This window comes from Polypterus senegalus, chromosome 13 (assembly GCF_016835505.1).
Source record: "Polypterus senegalus isolate Bchr_013 chromosome 13, ASM1683550v1, whole genome shotgun sequence".
In the NCBI taxonomy this organism is placed as follows: domain Eukaryota; kingdom Metazoa; phylum Chordata; class Cladistia; order Polypteriformes; family Polypteridae; genus Polypterus; species Polypterus senegalus.
In genome coordinates, this window is record NC_053166.1 from 21,445,324 (window position 1) to 21,467,853 (window position 22,530).

The 22,530-nt window shown below is 41.8% G+C and overlaps 1 protein-coding gene across 1 annotated transcript in view; it reads left to right on the plus strand.

Annotated features, from left to right (window-relative positions):
* Positions 1-3,062, plus strand: part of LOC120542947 (titin-like) — a 59,591-nt gene extending 56,529 nt beyond the window's left edge. The window contains exons 6-7 of the mRNA XM_039775713.1: positions 484-618; positions 2,345-3,062. Coding sequence (XP_039631647.1) covers positions 484-618; positions 2,345-2,775 — 566 coding nt within the window. The 3' untranslated portion in view covers positions 2,776-3,062. The remainder of the gene's footprint in view (positions 1-483; positions 619-2,344) is intronic.
* The last annotated feature ends 19,468 nt before the right edge of the window (positions 3,063-22,530 follow it).

Here is a 22,530-nt window from a genome sequence, read left to right on the forward strand (position 1 = left end):
ACTGTATATGTAACAAATTACCAAGTAGCGTAGTGGACAGCAGGAATTTAGGGTCATTCAAATCTTAATGTGATGATATTTTAGAAAATCTCTGTGAATACTATGAACAATCTGATCTTATCACAATTACTTTAAGTCCTGTTCATGGTCATGGCGGGCTGGAGCCTTTTCCTCCAGTAAGGAGTGCCAGTCCATCTCAGGGCTAACGCAAAGCACATCTCATTCAAATAATCTAACATTCTTGTCTATAAGATGTGGATAGAAACTCACACATACCTTAGGAGAAAATGCAAACTCCACAGAGTCAGGGATTGAGCTGGGATGGAATCCATTTTACTGCAGCTGTGTGATGGCACTGCTGACTATTGCACCCTTCAATGATGATCATGAGGATGATTGTTAACTTTCTTCATAAATCATATCCAAAGACAAACCATACAAGTTATTAGAAATTAATAAATGACTTTATTTGTTTAATTGTAGGTAAACTATTCTTAACTCTGTGGTACATCATCGCCAGCATCATAGCGGCTGTTCTACTGAGTATAATTTGTCTGAGTCTCATCTTCTGCAAGAGTACTCACAAAAAGAAACACAATCTACCAGCACCTTCAATGGGTAAGTGACATTCATTGAGATAAGATACTTAGACAGTAATATGGCACATTAAGAAATTCAAAAGTTTCCAAAATACTCCTGTCCACCATACTGCTAAGTAACTTACATGGTGTTTTGTGTGCGCTCATAAATATATTTTAAAAGCAACAAAATAAATGCAACAGGGCATGGCTCCTCCAGTTTAATATATTTTTTTTGCTGTAATTCATCAATAAATTGAGGCAGGCATCATTTCTGGTCCCAGATATTCTCTTTATAAAGATAGTGAGCTCATTCTTCCTTTCATGTTTTTGTGAATAACTATAGAATTCATGTGGCCTTGTCATTTCCTGTTGAGCTTTTTAAAGGGCAGCACCAGAGCCATGTCCTGCCATAAGTACGCTAAATCAGAGGCTCCTAAGTTTGGCCCTGAAGGACCACTCTGGCTGCTGCCTGTTTCACAATCAGTCAGTCATTTTATTTTGAAATGATCTTATTGTTTAATTAGCTAGTCTTTAACTTTGTATCTTCTCTTATTCTGCATTTAAAAAGCACAGTAGTGTAAGATTTACATTTCATAAAAATGTAGAATGTTTGCCATAGCATTGATCTCTTTTTTTGTCATTTTTCCGTGTTAATTTGATTTTTGCTTCCTTTTTTGCATTCTAATAATGACAATTAATAATGAATGAAGTGGACACCAGGGCTGACAACACAGGGAGGTGAAAGGCAGCAGTTAGTTGACTTTCAGACCCACTAGTGTGCTCTTTAGTGAGCAATGGCCAGGGCACCAGGAAAACTGGAACAAAAATCATGATAAGGATAATGAAAATTCTTTAAAATAAAGAGAAAAGCACTGAAGTATTTGTATGTTTGCAGTGCAAAAATAAATTTAAAAATCCAGCTTTACCATTTTTGTAAACACAGAGACTGGGAAATAACACATTGTTTAATTAATTTAAGTTAGCAGCCACAGGAGGTCCCCATAATGACTGAACTTGTGAACCACTGGGCTAAATGACTGTGTGGAGCCCTATGATGAAAAAAAAGGGGATGAAGATGGGTGAAGTACCCAAGATGGATCTACTGCTAGGGCCCAAAAAAGTCAAAAATCACCCTGGGCAGCACACCCATATGAACAGAAAAAACATGCACAGTGACAATTGATGTACTTTGCTATTACTGACAAAAAATGCAACCATCACTATGCCCAAGAACTAAACAGAGAGATAGGAAAGGAACAGTATCAGATAGATAGATAGATAGATAGATAGATAGATAGATAGATAGATAGATAGATAGATAGATAGATAGATAGAAATATGAAAGATACTATAATTAATATTAGGCAGAGGCTTCTTTGTTCTACAGTGCACACAAATGTCCACCTGGCCTACTCTTTATTAGTGTTTCTCAACGCTTTTGGTTTGCAACCCACTTTTTCCCATAAATGTCTTCTCAACCCACCAAGAGGAAAATCAGCACAATCATCACAGTGGGTAGGAGTCTCCCTAGGTGATTTGAGAACAGTCATCAGAGCGGGGTGAATCAAGGGTGATTGACCGACTATGCGACGCCTTCATGACCCACCTACTGGCTGCACAAAGTGTGTCATTACCCAGTGGTTGTTTTTTACAATAAATCCTGCCATGTTCTTCGTCTTCCTTCTAATTTTTCTTCCTTTCTTTGAATTCTCTCCAGCTGTCTAATGCACTCTTTTAAATCCAAGCCCTTTTTTTTCCTCTAGAATTTTTAGGAAATTTCCAGGACCTTCAAGACCACTGTACAGTAGACGAAGAGCCCACTGCCAATCACTCTGACCAATACTTTGAAACTAACGAAGTGCAGGATCTCCCAGACCCACCAGACAAGCTGATGTTCAGCAGCACTGAAGATGTGCAGGAGTTTCCTGAGGAGCAGGATCTCCCTGAGGCACCCGATTTTGATAACTCTTTTTATATGGTGGAAGAGCAGGATTTTCAAGATCCCGAGGGAGAAAACCTCCCCGATTACATACCATCAGATGAGAGTCAACAGGAGGAACAGAAACCGAGCGAAGGCAGTGACAGTTCAGACTTCATACATGAACAATGCAGCATCGTGCGCTACACCACAATCAAGTTTAAGACGTTTCGTTGTGATAAAGCTGAGGATTCTGCCATCCAAGAAAATGAATGAACAAGAGTGGAGAAGGCATGATAATTGCATTCTAATTGTATTATTTTATTTGCATTGTATTTTTGGATGACGTAGGCAAGATAATGCGCTTTTTTTAATATGCGCTTAAAGGGCCTGCTTGGTTCTGAATACAGACTTTTGGATTTAAAATTGTACCTGCCTGCTTTGTAAAGTGCACTCAGTTCTGCCCACGTCACCATACGTATTTTAAACATTGTCACTTAGTGCATTTCATTTATTACCCCAATGATTCAATTAAAAAAAAAAGTTATTTGAGTTTGTTTAAATTATCCGTTAAATATGTATTATTATTAATAACTAATTTCCTTTTGATGTATGGTTCAATTCAAAGGTTGTCAGCTGGCAGTACTTGATTTTGTGAAAGAACATGAGGTCCTAGCACTATGGAATACAGTAGAACCCCGTGAAGTCGAAGTTCAGAGTTTGCAGCCTCAGTTGTTTGCAGATTTTTCCTAAGAACCTAATTAATAATTGTTAGTGGAAATGGCAAATATTCTCCGCAATTTTTTTATGCCTTTTTTCGTGGCAATACTGTACTGTGTAGAGAGAAAACAAAGCAACTGTAGAGGAAAACTCGGCTTGTGATGGTGAAAGTAGCCAATCTGAGAGCGTTATTGATTTCTCCTTGCTGCTGATTGGCTGCTGCTCTGTGACGCATCTCTGGCAGATGCAGTCCAGCATTCCCGTATCATAATAGTTTACCACACGGGTGTCAAACTCCGGGCTTGGAGGGCTGCAGTGGCTACAGGTTTTCATTCAGACCCTTTTCCTAATCAGTGACCTGTTTTCACTGTTAATTCCCATTTTAATAGCCCAGTTAGAAGGATGCAGTCCTCTGAATTGATTCGTTTCCTCATTAAAATGGCAGTCAAATAGAAATGAGACGTGAAACGAGCCAAGAAATGACCAGCTAAATTTTAGCGTCAAACTCCAACCAGTTTCTTAATGAGAAGCCGATGCTTGCTGTTAATTAAACTCGTTATTTAATTCCACGGTTTGTTGTTGCTCTCGTTCTGCCACAGCTGACATTTCCAAAACTCTTGCTTTTCTGTTTTTCATATGAACATCGTCAAAGTGTTTTGGTGATTTGAGAGATCAACTTTACTGAGACCTTCACCTTTCTTAATTTTCAGATATTATGTGATGTGGCGGCTTGTTTTGTGCCTCGTTATTGTTTGGCTGCTAATTAAGGAAAAAGAAACAAGTAAAGGGCCTGAGTCAAGTTAATTAAAAGACGTAATTAGCAGCAAAAAGTGGTCACTGATTAAGAAGATGGTTAGAATGAAAACCTGCAGCCACTGCAGCTCTCCAGCTCCGGAGTTTGACATGCCTGGTTTATCACGTGTAGCTATCTTGAGTGTTTCACCGAGTATTCTCGTGTTTTTCGTTTTGTTCTTCTTAAAGCCCTAAGATGCCACCCAAATGCTCTGCACCTTCTAAGGCTTCTGGCAATGGACCAAAGCACCAGAAAAAGTTTAAGACAGTCCAGGAGAAGGTTAAACTACTGGATTTGCTCCTGGAACTAAAACGTTATGCCGCAGTAGCCACCTGAGGAGCTGTAAATCATCTGTTTTGCCACGCAGTTATTATCTTCATTACATACCTTCATCGTACTGCACAGCTAATTCATCATCATCATCAATCAATACAGTAATCCCTCGCTATATCGCACTTTGACTTTCGCGGTTTCACTCTATCGCGGATTTTAAATGTAAGCACATCTAAATATATATCACAGATTTTTCGCTGGTTCGCGGATTTCTGCAGACAATGGGTCTTTTAATTTATGCTACACGCTTCCTCAGTTTGTTTGCCCTGTTGATTTCATACAAGGGATGCTATTGGCGGATGGCTTAGAAGCTACCCAATCAGAGCATGTATTACATATTAACTAAAACTCCTCAATGCTATAAGATATGCATCCCTCGCGGAGCTTGATTGTTTGCTTGTCTTTGCCTCTCTCTCACCCTCTCTGACATTCTCTGCGCCTGCCGGAGGTGGTGTGAACAGAGGTGCTGTTTGCACAGAAGCGGTTTGCCTAGTGGATACTGAAGCACCTCTAAGAAATGCCGTTTTATCGCGGTGCTTCCAAAAGCACACGTATTGATTTTTTTGATGGTTTGCTTTAATCTCTCGCTCTCTCTCTCTCTGACGTTCTCTGCGCCTGACGGAGGAGATGTGAGCAGAGGGGCTGTTTGCTTATAAGATACTAACGCTCCTCTAAAAAATGCTGCGGCAAACTTAAAAGCACACGTATTGATTTTTTGATTGTTTGCTTTTCTTTGCGAGCTGTCTCTCTCTCTCTCTCTCTCTGAAATTCTCTGCTCCTGAAGAGAAGAAGATCTATTTGCATTCTTTTAATTGTGAGAAAGAACTGTCATCTCTGTCTTGTCATGGAGGACAGTTTAAACTTTTGACTAAAGGGTGTTATTTCATGTCTAGAGGGCTCTAATAATGTTAACAGTGTGGGAGAGTTTATAAGGGCTTAAAATATATAAAAATAACCATACAAACATATGGTTTCTACTTCGCGGATTTTCGTCTATCGCGGGGGGTTCTGGAACGCAACCCCCGCGATCGAGGAGGGATTACTGTATAATTTATTATACCAAATGCGCTGTACGAAGTACAGTACATATAGGGGTAACATCGGTATTTTACATTCTAGCACCGTGGGAGGCATAGCAGTACAGTACTGTACAGTAGACGAGTTTACCTTTACATTCTTTGTTTAGAGTAATGTATTAAGCTGAGTTTGAAATGAATTTAAAGTGTTTTGGGGGCATATTTAGGGTTTAAACTATAAAAATAGGCATTTTGTGACCACATCCAAAATTCATGGTTTTTCACAATTTGCGGTTGCTCTAGAAACATAACCTCTGTGAATTTCGTGGGTCGTCTGTAGACATATGGAATAAGGTGCCAAATAGCGCAGAAGACAGTAGGACATTAGGGGCATTCAAAACTCGACTCCATGTTATCTTGGAGAAGTTAAGTGGATAGGATTGGTGAGCTTTATTGGACTTTTCTAATATTCTACTATCGTGTTGTAATCACCCTGTGAATTACTCCGAGGATTTTGCGAGGAAGTGTGGATAACTTTCCCTAAAACAGATGTGATCCTCCTCTTCGACTAATGCCAGCAACACTTGGCAGGAACAATCCGTTTTACAAAATGAATGAAAAAAATGCATCAAGGAAAGCTGTGTGGTACATGTTAAGGCAAGAAGTATTAAGTACATAAACTCTGAATTTGTCTGTTTCATTGACAAGAATAGCAAAAACAGGAAACGATTAAAATACCAGAACTTTGGAAAATAAAGCCAGCAAATGTTGTTGTATTTTTATTACATTGTTTATGGGTCTTCTCAATTAACAGAGGAGTGGAAAAGAAGTCAAAAAAACTTTAAAGAAAAGCACATGAGGTGTATTTTTAATTCACCCATGCAGGTCACTTGAAGCCGTCTGCGTCCCAGATAGACGAGCAGCTCGCAGTCTTCAGTGTGGTGGTGGTGGCGGCAGCTGGGGAGTGGGACATATTTCTTGTAACCCACATTGTATGTTGAAAGAAAATAATGTAGCATAACAGGATGCCGTAAGATAAGATTATTTCCTGCGCTGCCCTCTAATCGTAGGAAGCTATTTTTATGTTCAGCACTTTAAATTAATTATAGTTTCTATCAGATTGCAGTGACAAAGGCTGATTTTCTTGTAAATGACTCGGTAGAGTAAAAATACAATTGCCATGCTTATGCATTTTTTTTTTTAGCTTTGAAAAATATGCGACAAATAATACAGGTGTGTTAGGGGTGCTAAAATGTGAGCTAACGGAGGTCTGGGACTACTTGGAAAAATGTCCAAACAAGTGAGGGATGATCATACGGAAGAGTTTAAAGAGAAAATAAAGTACAATTATCCATCCATTGCTGCGTCCATCCATCCATTTTCTGCATCTTATCCATTTCTGGGCTACAGGGGGCAGCAGTCTAAGGAAATATACCCAGACATCCGTTTTCCCCTCCAATTCCTCTGGAGGGATACTGAGGCTTTCCCAGGCCAGCTGAGACATATAATCTATCCACGGTGTCTGGGGTCTGCCCTGACGTCTCCCCACAGTTGGACATGCCTAAAACAAAGGAGACATCCAGGAGGAATCCTAATCAGATGCTCAACAGGCTCCTTTCAAGGCGTAGGAGCAGCTTTGAGTTCCTCCCAAATGTCTGTGCTCCTCACAGTGTCTCCAAGGCAGTCCAGATGCCCTGTGGAGGAAGCTCATCTCTAATTCTTTCAGTTATTACCTAAAGCTCGTGACCATAGGTGAGAGGAGGAACGTAGTTTGATCAGTAAATAGAAGGCTTTGCCTTTCAGGTCAGCTCTCTCTTCACCATTTGATGGTAGATGCTGTTCCAATCTGTAAAATAGGATCCAGATTTATTTAATTGTACAATGCAATACAGTTTATTTTTGTATAGCCCAAAATCACACAGGAAGTGCCGCAATGGGCTTTAACAGGCCCTGCCTTTTGGCAGCCCCCCAGCCTTGACTCTCTAAGAAGAGAAGGAAAAACTCCCAAAAAAAACTCCAGTAGGGAAAAAATGGAAGAAACTTTGGGAAAGGCAGTTCAAAGAGAGACCCCTTTCCAGGTAGGTTGGGCGTGCAGTGGGTGTCAAAAAGAAGGGGGTCAATACAATAGAATAAAATACACAGAACAAATCCTCAATACAGTATACAAATAAACATTTTAGAAGTACGTAGCAGAATTTAACAGTAGATGATATCAGATAATAAGATTTGGATTTGTTTAGAGTCCTGGAGACCTCAACCATCAAGCTGCCTCCCACATTTGGCCATTCTACGGCTGAAACAGCGCTGGGCCAGCCAATGCGATGAAAGGACCCCTCTACCCCACGATTCCTGTGATCCTCAATCAGGGATGACTTTACCTTAGGCAGGCAAAACAACTTGGCAGGTGGGCCGTGGCACCAAGTGCCACATTTGAGTACCGAATTGTATTAGAGGACTACCAAGTTAACCAGAAGTCACAGGGTTATGTACAGCAGTACAATAAAACCAGTGATGTATAGAACTTTGTGGGCCAAAGTGCAAAAAAAAAAACAAAAAACAACAACAACAACAACATTTATTTATATAGCACATTTTCATACAAACAGTAGCTCAAAGTGCTTTACATATTAAAGAATAGAAAAATGAAAGACATAATTATAAAACAAAATAAGTCAACATTAATTAACATAGAATAAGAGTAAGGTTCAATGGCCAGGGCGGACAGAAAAAACAAAAAAACTCCAGACGGCTGGAGAAAAAATAAAATCTGTAGGGATTCCAGACCATGAGACCGCCCAGTCCCCTCTGGGCACCGCCCAGTCCCCTCTGGGCAAACAGACCCCATACATTTGATATTAACTTAAACTGAAGTAAAAAATGACAGCCACCAAAGAGATACCTCAAGTGCATGACTTACATAAAGGTCCAATAGTCATAATTAAGATTTATGGAGTTGTTGGAGTGATAGCACTATTTCCCTTTCATTTCAATATCAAACAGGCAAGAGTATTAATGACAACTGTGTCAATCAATTACCATGGAGTCACAATGGACCCCCTGTGACTACCAAGGGGGCGCACTAACTCCCCAACACCTGACACAAGTCCAGCAACATTCATTTTATTTACAGGTGGGAAACGTATCCCAAACCGTTCCCACAAGCAGCACAGTACAATAAATAAAGCACAATAAACAAAGCACACAGCACTTCTTCCTTCTATCTTTCCACCTCACTCCTCCTCAGGCAAGCGTCATCCTCTCCCTCACATCACTGGCCCCCACAATGAAGGCAGGCGGCTCCCTTTATGCTCCAGGGGGCTCGTTAGCGAAGTCTGGTGTAAGGCTGTGAAGCCTCCGCAGCTCCCCCTTGTGGTATCCCCAGAACCCAACAGGGCTGTGCCAAATTCCAACTCCCATGGAGCCCTGCGGGAAGCAGAAGTGCTGCTGCAACCCTTGCTGCCATCTAGTGGCCTGTGTACATATGCCTCCCAGGTCCTTCCACTACAATCTGTCACACCCTCAACCACCCCCCATCCCAATGCCCTGCCCACACTGCTTAGTTATGCCATAGTTATGCTTCTGAATACAACAAATTCTGATTTGCACACACACACACACACACACACACAACTATTCTTCCCTGAAATGGGGGCATGTAGAAAAAGTGTTGTCATTTGTACATACTGTAGTGTGACTGTAGCCAGGGGTTTGAAGTGTGCCACTGTGATCTGTGAGCTTTATTCCAAACACATTATTTTATTAAAAATAGGTAATCATGGAGCGGCACGGTGGCGCAGTGGGTAGCGCTGCTGCCTCGCAGTTAGGAGACGGAGGTTCGCTTCCTGGGTCCACCCTGCGTGGAGTTTGCATGTTCTCCCCGTGTCTGCGTGGGTTTCCTCCCACAGTCCAAAGACATGCAGGTTAGGTGCATTGGCGATTCTAAATTGTCCCGTGTGTGATTTGTGTGTGGGTGTGTGTGTGTCCTGTGGTGGGCTGGCACCCTGCCCGGGGTTTGTTTCCTGCCTTTCACCCTGTGTTGGCTGGGATTGGCTCCAGCAGACCCCCGTCACCTTGTTGTTAGGATATAGCGGGTTGGATAATGGATGGATGGATAATTATGGCCATAAATAAAAAATGCTGAAACCACACAAATCAGCTGACAGGTAGGACCTGACAAGGAGATGAGAAGACACACATAGAATACGACTGAGGCAGGGAAGTGCTGATGCGCGGTGTTGTTCAATATATGGCCTGGGGCCACTGCCAGCTGTTTAGCGGTTTCCCAAACAAATACTGCCATGCAATCAACCTGACAAAGAGATGGAAAGAGACAACTGGGAACAACTGAGACAGGCCATTAAAGGAGAGTACAGTGGTCAGACGGTCAGTTTATGGTTTGCAGTAACCGTGTGCTGTTTTCTATTCATGCCATGTCAGCCAAAAAAATTGTACCCATGTTTGAAGAACCTTGAACTATAGAGAAGGCACAAAAACTCAGACAACTGCACTGCAATGCACTCAGAGCTCACCTACCGATGGATGGAAGACATCACTCCTGCCCGTACCAAGGATGATATGCCTTCTGCTCTCGCTCAAAGTTGGATAGCAGGAATCCCTGACTGCATCACACTTTCAACAGTGGCTCTGCTTCGAATTTTATATTATTGTGAGTGTTAAGCCGATACATAGAAGCTAAGTATATTCTCCCTTTAGTGTTACTGATATTTTCTTCCTTTTAAAATCACCACTTTACCACTAGGGAGAGATATAATATGTCATTTTAAATTGTAAAGGATGACACACAGGGACCAATGTCCTGACCAGAATTGATGTGGAATCCGTACCTGGACGGGACACCAATATTATGGAAGGACAGGGAAAAGGCTGGGTATTCAGCTTATTGTCTTGCCCCATATGCTATGTGGCAGCATCCGCGGGCTGCGTTACCCATTTGGATGCCCACAGGGAATTCTGGGAATTGTAGTTCATGCTGGGGTCCAAGGGTGCTGCTGGGGGTGCTGCAGGGAGTTACACTCCTATTCTTGGGGACTTCCAACAGGTGAAGTCCTGGCACTCCAATTAAAGAGACCGCACTGCCATGTCCAGGTGAGTCGGTGCTGTGAGTAGAAGCAGGCAACACTCACCTTTTGGAAGTAGCAGTGCAGAGAGAGGAAAAGAAAATGAGACACTTGTTGAATTAATGTACAAAAAGTTATTTCTGTAATAAACCCCTCTTTTTATTTGAACCTGGGAATGTATTGTTTGTTCATTTTTAGGGTTTGGGACTCAGTTGCACCCCCTAGCTTTCATAATATATATACTTTTGGTTAAGTAAAGGCCAAAATCTCTAACAAATGTATTCCCAGGCAGCATGCGCCCCCTGCTGGAAACAGTAACCAAAATACAGTATATGCAAATCCCCTTAAATAAAAGTCTGCAATGTGCACTTTAATTACTCGTTGAATTTTTACTTTAAAACTGTGAAGTAGAGGGGCAAATCAAGGAAAAATGTGTCTTTGTCCCTAACATTTGTGGAGGGCATATTAACTTTACTCACTGCTTTTTGCAGAAGATGTTGAACTTTTTGCTTCATCAGGCCGTTATCTTCAGCTCTCTCTGGATCGGTTCGCAGCTGAGTGTGAAGCGGCTGGGATGAGAATCAGCACCTCCAAGTCCGAGACCATGGTCCTCAGCCGGAAAAGGGTGGAGTGCCCTCTCTGGGTTGGGGGAGAGATCCTGCCCCAAGTGGAGGAGTTTAAGTATCTCGGGGTCTTGTTCACGAGTGAGGGAAGAATGGAGCGTGAGATCGACAGGCAGATCGGTGCGGCGTCCTCAGTGATGCGGGCTCTGCATCGGTCTGTCGTGGTGAAAAAGGAGCTGAGCCGTAAGGCAAAGCTCTCAATTTACCAGTCGATCTACGCTCCTACCCTCACCTATGGTCATGAGCTATGGGTAGTGACCGAAAGAACTAGATCGCGAATACAAGCGGCTGAAGTGAGTTTCCTCCGCAGGGTGTCTGGGCTTTCCCTTAAAGATCGGGTGAGAAGCTCAGTCATCCGGGAGGGGCTCAGAGTAGAGCCGCTGCTCCTCCGCATCGAGAGGAGTCAGATGAGGTGGCTCGGGCATCTGATCAGGATGCCTCTTGGACACCTCCCTGGTGAGGTGTTCCGGGCACGTCCAACCGGGAGGAGGCCCCGGGGAAGACCCAGGACACGCTGGAGGGACTATGTCTCCCGGCTGGCCTGGGAACACCTTGGGATTCTCCCGGAAGAGCTGGAAAAAGTGGCTGGGGAGAGGGAAGTCTGGGCCTCTCTGCTTAAGCTGCTGCCCCCGCGACCTGACCCGGCCCACCTGCCAAGTTGTTTTACCTGCCTAAGGTAAAGTCATCCCTGATGGAGGATCACAGGAATCGTGAGGTAGAGGGGTCCTTTCATCGGATTGGCTGGCCCAGCACTGTTTCAGCCGTGGAATGGCCAAATGGGGGAGGCAGCTTGATGGTTGAGGTCTCCAGGAGTCTAAACAAATCCAAATCATATTATCTGATATCATCTACTGTTAAATTCTGCTACGTACTTCTAAAATTTTTATTTGTATACTGTATTGAGGATTTGTTCTGTGTATTGTATTCTATTGTACTGTATTGTATTGACCCCCTTCTTTTTGACACCCACTGCACACCCAACCTACCTGGAAAGGGGTCTCTCTTTGAACTGCCTTTCCCGAGGTTTCTTCCATTTTTTCCCTTCTGGGTTTTTTTTTGGGAGTTTTTCCTTGTCTTCTTAGAGAGTCAAGGCTGGGGAGCTGTCAAGAGGCAGGGCCCGTTAAAGTGGATGGATGGATGGATGACATTAACTTTACTTGGTTAATCAAGTGATCCATCCATATAAACTGCTTTGAAAACCCCTCCTTTCTACAAACATAATTGTCTCAACCTAGCATTTTTATCAATTTGACTAGGAATTTTTAATCTTGAGTCAAAAACTGAAATATTAATTTTGAAGTATTCATCCTCCAGCTCAGTACTTGGTTGAACCTTCGTTTGCGGCCATTACAGCAAGTCATCGTTTTAAATAAGTCTCAATTAATTTTGCATAATGTGATTTGTTCATTCCTCTGTGCAAAATTGTTCACACTGTGCCAGGGTAGATGAGGAGTTTTGGTAGAGACCTTCTTTTTAGATGTCACCACAGATGGTGCATGGGGTCAAAGTTTAGCACTCTGGCTGAGCCACTCAACAACATCCGTTTTCTTCATTTTAAGCCACTGCTCTGCTAGTGTGCTTTGGCTTCTTGTCCTACTGAATGAAAAACCTCTCCTCCAGGTTAAGCCTTCTGGCAGAGAAGAGCACGCTTTTTCACCAGGATCTATTTGTATTGTGCAGCATCCATCTTTTCCTCTCAATCCTGACCAGATTGCCAATCCCAGTCCTTCACAACACCACAATACCACCGGCACATTTGACTGTGTGGATGGCGGAACCTGGCTGATAGGAGGTGGAGTGTTTGATGACCTTAAGCACTGCCCCAAAATATGATTTATGAAAAACATAATGTATGAAAATTACACATTATAAAATATGATTTATAAAAAAATCTCTCAATTATATAAAAAAATCTTGGGATGAGACGAGACTTTTTCAGAGAGACGAGACGTTTTCAGAGAGATAATTTCACGTCCCTCGAGACGAGACTCTGTGCCAAGAGATAAATTGTAAACCTAATAGGTCCAAGAGGGGGTGGAAATAAAAGACAAACAGTAGACGAGGAAAAGACAAAGAGTACAAGACAAAGAAGAACATCATAAAAAGGTTCAAAAACGTTGGTGTGATACACATGAAGAGCAGGTTAGAGATTATGAAAGTACTAAAATTTGAAAGTCTCAGAAAACTGATAGTAAAGATCACATTAGCGCTTACAAACGGAAATTATTACTCGGTGAAATAACGGAACAGCGAAAAGAGATCGAATATATGGACATAAGTGATATGACAGAAGTATGTAGATTTTGTTCTGCTTTAAACTTTTTGTTGGAGACTTGTAATTCGTGTTGCCATCAGGGAAAAGTATAGTGTTTCTTCCCAATGAAGAGGCCTGTAAAAGATACACACTTACCTGGCTTTGTTTTGCATGCATGATAAGTATATATTTTAATAAGGCTACTATTATTCTATATTTTCTTAATATTAATAGTTTTGAATCTAATGTTTATAAAATGAAGTCTGTGTATCATGGACAGCAATAAGTATCATTATTGCTAATTCTGGAATGGGTTGTGATTCCTCCCTCTTATTCCCCCCACATAAATCACATTAAGAAACTTTCTTACTTTCACCTCCATAACATATCCCGTGTTCAACTCCTTCCTCTCCTTTTCTAATACTGAGAAAGTTGTCCCTGCTTTTATCAAATCCCACATCGATTATTGTAACTCGCCGCTGGCAGGTGCCCCTTCTAATCTTGTATCACAGCTCCAGCTTATTCAAAACTCGGCTGCAAGAGTCCTCACTCAAACCAGCAGCAGCGAGCACATCACACCCATCCTGCTCCATCTTCACTGGCTCCCTGCGTCTTACAGAATCGAATATAAAATCCTACTAATAACCTACAAAGCCTTAAATAACCTCTCGCCAAACTACGTCAGTGACCTTCTCCATCACTATGTGCCTGCCCGCCCGCTCACTAAGGTCCTCTGATTCTGGCAATCTTGTTGTGCCCCACACTAATCTACACTCCATGGGTGACAGCAGGGCCTTCAGCTCTATTGCGCCCCGACTCTGGAATGACCTATCAAAATGAATCAGTGGAAGTTTAAATAATCAATTTAGACCTCAGTGTTAATGTTTGTGGAGCACCATCAGCTGGAATGTGGTGCTGTGGAAGCACTGCCGCCTCATAGTAAGTAGACCAGGGCTCAGATCCTTCCTGTGTGGAGTTTGCATGTTCTCCTTTTTCTGTGTGGATTTCTTCTGGTAGAAAGACATGCAGGTTAGGTGAACTGACAATGCTAAATTGGCCGTTTTTGTTTGGTGCATGTGTGTGTGTTTTCAATGGACTGGCCCCCTGTACCGGGCTTGTTCCTGCCTTGTGCCCTATGCTACCTGGGTTAGCCTCTTTCAGCCCTGTGACCCTGATCTGGATTATGTGGGTTAGAAAATGACATGCCATCATTTCTTCATCTTCTTTTGGCTGCTTCCATTTAGGGGTTGACACAGTGGATCATCTGTCTCAATCTATCCCTGTCTTTTACATCATTTTTTGCCTCTCTGACTGCCTTCATGTCCTCCCACACCACATCCATAAACCTCTTTATTTTTTTGACATGACTTTATACTGTTACTGAACTCCAGTGCCCTCTAGTGGCTGTTTGTGTTATTGTAGCCATTAAACTGTCACCAATAACAGATGCACAATTCATTTGAATCTATTTAGGCTGTTTACTCTTCAATAATGTGTGGTGATTACATCTCACATTTTCTTTATAATTTATTTGTGCTTGTGAGAACACACAAAAACACAAAAAATACTAAATTCGTGACAAAACCTAGAATATTATTCTACCCACCACTAGATTAATCATCAAAGAAAATAAGCACAAGTTGAGTGTAGCAACGAAAGTGGGGCACCATCCCCAGCTATCAGATAGATGGATAGATAGATAGATATGAAAGGAACTAGATAGATAGATAGATAGAAAATGCACTATATGATAGATAGATAGATAGATAGATAGATAGATAGATAGATAGATAGATAGATAGATAGATAGATAGATAGATAGATAGATAGATAGATAGAAAAAATGCACTATATGATAGATAGATAGATAGATAGATAGATAGATAGATAGATAGATAGATAGATAGATAGATAGATAGATAGATACTTTATTCATCCGAAGGGGAAATTCACAAATAGATGGAAAAGATAGATAGATAGAAAAGAAAAGATAGAAAACTTTATTTGTCCCCAGGGAGATACTAGCCTTTTACAGAAGTTCGTTAAATAAATAAACATATTTATATACCTCGTATATATACAGTATAGTATATATATATATATATATATATATATATATATATATATATGACCAAACAATCTGAAACAGACTTCATGAGGGTGGCCTGAGGGCCTGACATCTTCTAGTGGGCCCTGTGCTGACTGCCCGGCATCGTGGAGCTCAATTGTCATTTGCCATAGAATACCAGAATTGGCAGGTCCACCACTGGCACACTGTGCTATTCGCGGATGAGAGCAGGTTCAGCCTGAGCACATGTGACAGACATGAAAGGATCTGGAGAAGCCATGGAGAACATTATGCTGCCTGCAATATTGTTCAGCATGACCGGTTTGGTGGTGGGTCAGTGATGGTCTGGGAAGGCATATCCATGGAGGGATGCACAGACCTCTAAAGGCTAGACTATGGCACCTTGACTGCCATTAGGTATCAGGATGAAATCCTTGTAGCGTTGTCAGACCTATGCTGGTGCAGTGGGCCCTGGGTTCCTCCTGGTGCATGACAATGCCCGCCCTCATGTGGTTAGTGTATGCAGGCAGTTCCTGGATGATGAAGGATTTGATACCATTGACTGGCCCCCACACCTGCCTGACCTAAATCCAATAGAACACCTCTGGGACATTATGTTTCGGTCCATCCGACGCCGTCATGTTGCACCTCAGGCTGTCCAGGAGCTCAGTGATGCCCTGATCTGGGAGGAGATCCACCAGGACACCATCCGTCATCTCATTAGGAGCATGAGTCCTCCCCCGGCTATGTTGCTAGGTATGCATACAAGCACGTGGGGGTCACACAAACTACTGAGTGTGATTTGGAGTTGCTGCAATGAAATTTTGGCAAAATGGACTAGCCTGCCGCATCATTTTTTCACTTTGATTTTCGGGGTGTCTTTGAATTCAGCCCTCTGTAGGTTAATCATTTCCATCAAACAATTTGGCATCCTTTCATTTATAACACGTCACCCGGTGCATATCAGTAGAGATATCCAGCAGGATTTTTTTCCCATTGAGATCTGATGTGATTTCAAAGTGTTCCTTTAATTTTTTTGAGCAGTTTCTATACATACACTGTATTCTAGACACATAACAAAATGACTAAAAAGGAAGAAAATCAAAAAGAAATTAAAAAAATGTTGGCAGCCTCAGTCCAATTGTCCATTGCGGCATTATGCAGATATATTGAAGCATGAAGTTATGGGAAAGAGAAGTGGAAGCTAGGTTAAAAGGGGAGGTGATGATTACTGAGCAGCAGTATGGTTTCATGCCAAGAAAGAGCACCACAGATGCAATGTTTGCTCTGAGGATGTTGATGGAGAAGTTTAGAGAAGGCCAGAAGGAGTTGCATTGCGTCTTTGTGGACCTGGAGAAAGCATATGACAGGGTGCCTCGAGAGGAGCTGTGGTATTGTATGAGGAAGTCGGGAGTGGCAGATAAAGTACATAAGAGTTGTACAAGATATGAACAAGGGAAGTGTGACAGTGGTGAGGTCTGCGGTAGGAGTGACGGATGCATTCAAGGTGGAGGTTGGTTTACATCAGGCATCGACTCTGAGCCCTTTCTTATTTGCAATGGTGATGGACACACTGACAGACAAGATTAGACAGGAGTCCCCGTGGACTATGATGTTTGCTGATGACATTGTGATCTGTAGTGATAGTAGGAAGCAGGTTGAGGAGACCCTGGAGAGTTGGAGATATGCTCTAGAGAGGAGAGGAATGAAGGTCAGTAGGAACACCTAGACAGAATCCATGTGTGTAAATGAGAGGGAGGTCAGTGGAATGGTGAGGATGCAGGGAGTAGAGTTGGCGAAGGTGGATGAGTTTAAATACTTGGGATCAACAGTACAGAGTAATGGGGATTGTGGAAGAGAGGTGAAGAAGAGAGTGCAGGCAGGGTGGAGTGGGTGTATGTGCAGCATGGTTCATAATGGCACCCAGTTTTGTTTTAGTTCTCTCCCCTTCTTTTACCTCCAGGGTTTGGAAGGAAGCACTGAATTACCTGATAGTAATGGGCAGAAAAGACCCCTATAGCACACTGTGGTGGAATGGGCCTGTGGCTAAAAGTGCACCAAGTGAGTACATCCTGGAGGAGATTTTTCATGATGGTATCCGGTTTTGCCAACAGTCTGTTTTGCACAGCAGCTCCCAGTGTGTCCTGGGTCAGTCCTGTGATGGAACAACCTTACTTGTGTGACGGACGTCTGGGGATTCTGCCCTGCTTGGAAGCCTAGAAGGACTGGGAGAGGGACAATACCTCTCATGGACTGCGAGAGGGCAGCTGCCCTAGTCTGCATCTGGGCCACGGGATCAGAGCTTAAAAGCTTAACCCTGTCGGGGACCGTAGTTATGAGCCCTGGACTGCAGTACTTCCGCCAGAACCGGAAGAAATTCCATGTACTCCCGGAGTTCTTCTGGGTGCTCATGTGGCACTTCCGCCACACCAGGAAGTGCCACCAGAAGATCATGGCGAAGCACCTGGAGCACATCCACTCCATTAGGAGAGCCAGAGTCGGGAGGAACGTGAACGAAGCTTGGGAGGAGAGGCAGCAGAAGAAAAGAAGGAAAGTAAAGACAAGTGAAAAGGAACTGAGTTATTGTAGCTGTTTAGTGCACTGTGTTGTGTGTAGAAGAGAAGGAGAAATAAAAGTGTGTGCTTTTGGACATCTGGTGTCTGTCTGTCTTGATTGTTTAAGGAGGCTGTACCTTCACACCTGATAAGTTTGTTCAAACATTGTGTGTCTTTTGAACTCAAGTTGCTTCTGCAGGAGATCAGAGCAGAGAACAATAGACTGGTTACAGCAGCTTGCTTCACACATCAAAAGACCTGAGTCTCCTCAGGAAGTGCAGACTGCTCTGGCCCTTCTTGTACTGCACCAGTGTGCTGTTTATGTGAACCCCAGGTACCTGTACCACCGCACCCCCTCCGTATAGTGACTGGTCTTAAAGTCTGTTTTTCATGCCGGAAAGGCCACCACCAACTGATGTTGAGCTGCAGGTGGTTCACCCTGCACTACAAGGCAAAGTCCTCCACAAGCATTCTGTACTGCAGCTCATGTCTAATTATTATGGTAGCCAATGAGTTATCTTAAAAAAATAGTACTTTATTTGCATTTTATGTTTTATTTACTGGGTTTCATGGTTCCTTGTGGGTTTTTTGCATATGAAGTTGGTTCTTTGTGCTTTGAAAAGCTTCCTAATATGAAGAAAAAATAAAGCTCCCTAGCAGAACACTAACAGAATAAGAAATCCTGGGCTTAGCCTGTTATTGTATGCACTGAGAGTCCTTTTTGAAATCATAAGCCAGTGGTATTTCACAAATCTGTTACCATCTGCTCATGGTTACTTGCTGGGTTTTACCTGTTACGAATCTACAGAAATAAAAGGGTTTTTTTGGAATGTTCATGTGGTCCGTGGTGGGCTGGCACCCTGCCCGGGGTTTATTTCCTGCCTTGCACCCTGTGTTGGCTGGGATTGGCTCCAGCAGACCCCCGTGACCCTGTAGTTAGGATATAGGGGGTTGGATAATGGATAGATGGATGTTCATGTGGTTGGGTCTTTTGAGAAACAAAAAGGTTGCCCTATGGCATCTTTCTGAAGAAGCCCTCTGGCACCTTTATTTTTAAGAGTGTAAATGGCAAGCACTGGTACTGTACTGGAAGACTATTCTGTAGACAGTTCCTTGTAGTACCCCAGTGTTACACACCACCATCTCTGACACACAGTCCCTGATAATCATAAAGTGTTGTCTGTTGGTCAGGTACAAAATATGAATAAACAAATTAATCGATTATATAAGTACTCACCGCCTTCTAAAATGAAACACCTAAATCATCACTGGTGCAGTTGAAACACATTTCAATATACTGTACATGAAAATGCCTTCCTGAACTGCAATTTAAGGTATCACAAATTCATTTCAAGATATCTAGACATACTACATAAGAAATCTGACAAACGAGAGGAGACCATTCAGTGCATCGAGCCTGTTTGTTTAGTTAATAACTACACTGTCCCAATTTCACATCCAGATTTCCTCTTAAAAGTTCTCAAGGTTTCTGCTTCAACTCCATGTCTCAGTAGTTTGTTCCAGATTCCGACAACTCTTTGTGTAAAGAAGTGCTTTCTGGCTTCACTTTTAAATGCTCTACCCCTTAATTTTACTGATGTCCTTGAGTATGTGATTCACCGTTCAGCTGAAGAATGTTGCTGGATTGACTTTATCAATGCCTTTGAGGATTTCAAATACCTGGTTTAGGTCCCCATGAAGTCTTCTCTTCTTCAAGCTGTGTCTGTCACAGTAGGACGTGTCCTTAAGTCCTGGGATGTACTTGGCTGCTCTCCTCTGCAAAGCTTCAAGTGCTGCTATGTCTTTCTTGGCGACCAGAACTGCACAAAAACGGTCTTATGGGTGCATTATATACTTTGATCATAACGTCCTTTGACTTAAATTCAACAATTTTTCTGATATTACCCAACATATTTTTAACCTATTTAATTGCTTCTGTATATTGCTTCTGCGGTGGGCTGGCGCCCTGCCTGGGTTTTATTTCCTGTCTTGCACCCTGTGTTGGCTGGGATTGGCTCTAGCAGACCCCCGTGACCCTGTAGTTAGTATATAGTGGGTTGGATAATGGATGGATGGATGGATATTGCTTTGTTGATAAGAACGTTGAGTCGACAAAAACCCTTAAATCCTTTTCAGAGGTTGCTTTCTGTAGGACAGCATCTCCCATCTTGCATTTATAATTAACTAGGGGACTCTGCCCCCTGCTCGCTTTGCTCGCCAACCCCCGTGCAGGCCATACCCGCTAGTCATTTCCCAGATCTGCCGCTTGTGTCGAATCATGCTGAGCTTTTGGATAAACACGAATATCAGCTCTGTCATTGATAACTTCATCTTTTGAAACTATTATCACTGACAATTTGTTAAATGTTGGTTTATTTTATATATGCGAGCGTGATCTTTCGGATTCATTTAGAAATCCAAGAAAACTTCTTTGTGTTTTTCAGATAAATTTTGCGTATAGTGCGATACTTTTGGACATATGAATTTGTATCCGTTATTGGCTGTAGAATTTCTAACTCAGTTTAACTCTTTTGATTCTATGTTGCATCACTATCAACCTGACCAAATTGCGGTTTCTTTGAAATTAAACTTGTAGTAGAATTAATTGTTGCGGGACCACAGATTCTCACAGCATATAGTCCTCAATCTAGGTTTTGAGCATTGAATGATGCGACCACGAACATATTATTGTAGATTTAAATATTTTGCCTGTAGTGTTTGTGAATTTCACTTTCACCAAATAACAAATGTTTTATTTCTCACGGATAATCCTCTTCATTGGGAAGAAATACTACTTTTCCCTGATGGCAACATGAATTAAACAATCTACAAATCTCCAAATTAAACTGTAAAGCCGAACAATATATACATACTTCTGTCATATCACCTACGCCCATATATTCAATCTCTTTTCGCTGTTCCGTTATTTCACCAAGTAATAATTTCCGTTTGCTTGCACTAATGCAAACTTTACTATCAGATTTTTGAGACTTTCGAATTTTAGTACTTTCAATATCTCTAACCTGCTCCGCATATGTATTGCGCCAACATTTTAAAACCTTCTACTTTGTCTTCTACTCTTTGTCTTTTATTTCCGGCCCCGGGCATGGTTAAATCTCTTGGAGCAAAGTCTCGTCTCATAGGACTTGAAATTATCTTTCTGAAAAATTCTCGTCTCGTCCCAAGATAAAAAGTCTCATCTCCTCCCAGGATTATTTTTATTATAATACTGTAGAGAGACCAATCAATCCACATTTATTTATATAGCACATTTTCATACTAAAGTGCTTTACAAAATGAAGAATAGAAAAATAGAAGACACAATAAAAAATAAAAATAAGTCAACATTGATTAACATAGAATAAGTAAGGTCCGATGGCCAGGGTGGACAGAAAAAACAAACAAAAAAACTCCAAAGGCTGGAGAAAAAAAATAAAATCTGCAGGGATTCCAGACCAAGAGACCACCCAGTCCCCTCTGGGCAATCTACCTAACATAAATCAAACAGTCCTCTTTGTATTTAGGGTTTTCATGGAAGGACTTGATGATGATGGTCACGTAGACTTCTGGCTTTCAGTCCATCAATGTTGGTGCATCATGATGCTTTGAGTAGGTGGTGGTGGCGCAGGCCGCCACCACAAAGAAACCGGAAAAAGAAAAAGAAGAGAGAGTAGGGGATTTTAGAGCCACTATGAATAGTTATTATAATGAACTGAACATACAGAGTATCAGTATTAAGTTAAAGTGAATTTAGAAGAAGGCCATGTTAAAGTAATGTGTTTTCAGTAGTGTTTTAAAGAGCTCTACTGTATTAGCCTGGCAAATTCCTATTGGCAGGCTATTCCAGATTTTAGGTGCATAGCAGCAGAAGGCCACCCGCCTCACCACTTCTTTTAGGTTTTACTATTGGAATTCTAAGGAGACACTCATTTAGGGATCTGAGGTTATGATTTGGAATATAAGGTGTCAGACTTTCTGATATATAAGATGGGGCGAGATTATTTAAGGCTTTATAAACCATAAGCAGTATTTTAAAGTCAATCCTGAATGACACAGGTAACCAGTGTAGTGACATCAAAACTGGAGAAATGTGTTCGGATTTTCTTCTCCTAGTTAGGATTCTAGCAGCTGCATTCTGCACTCGTTGTAAACGATTTATGTCTTTTTTGGGTAGTCCTGAGAGGAGTGCGTTACAGAAATCTAGTCGACTGAAAACAAACGCGTGAACTAATTTCTCAGCATCTTTCACTGATATAAGAGGTCTAACTTTACTTATGTTTCTGAAGTGGAAAAATGCTGTCCTAGTGGTCTGATGAATATGCGATTTAAAATTCAGATTACAGTCAACAGTTACCCCTAAGTTTTTTACTTCCGTCTTAACTTCTAATCCTAATGCATCAAGTTTATTTCTGATAACCTCATTGAATCCATTATTGCCAATTACTAAAATTTCAGTTTTTTCTTTATTTAGTTTAGTTTAGTATTCAGAAATACCAGTAAGACATTGTGTTAATACAGCTGTGTGTAGCTGTGGTAACTCACGTTGTAACCTGAGATAATCTGACCTAATGGAAGCATGTAGATTGAGAAA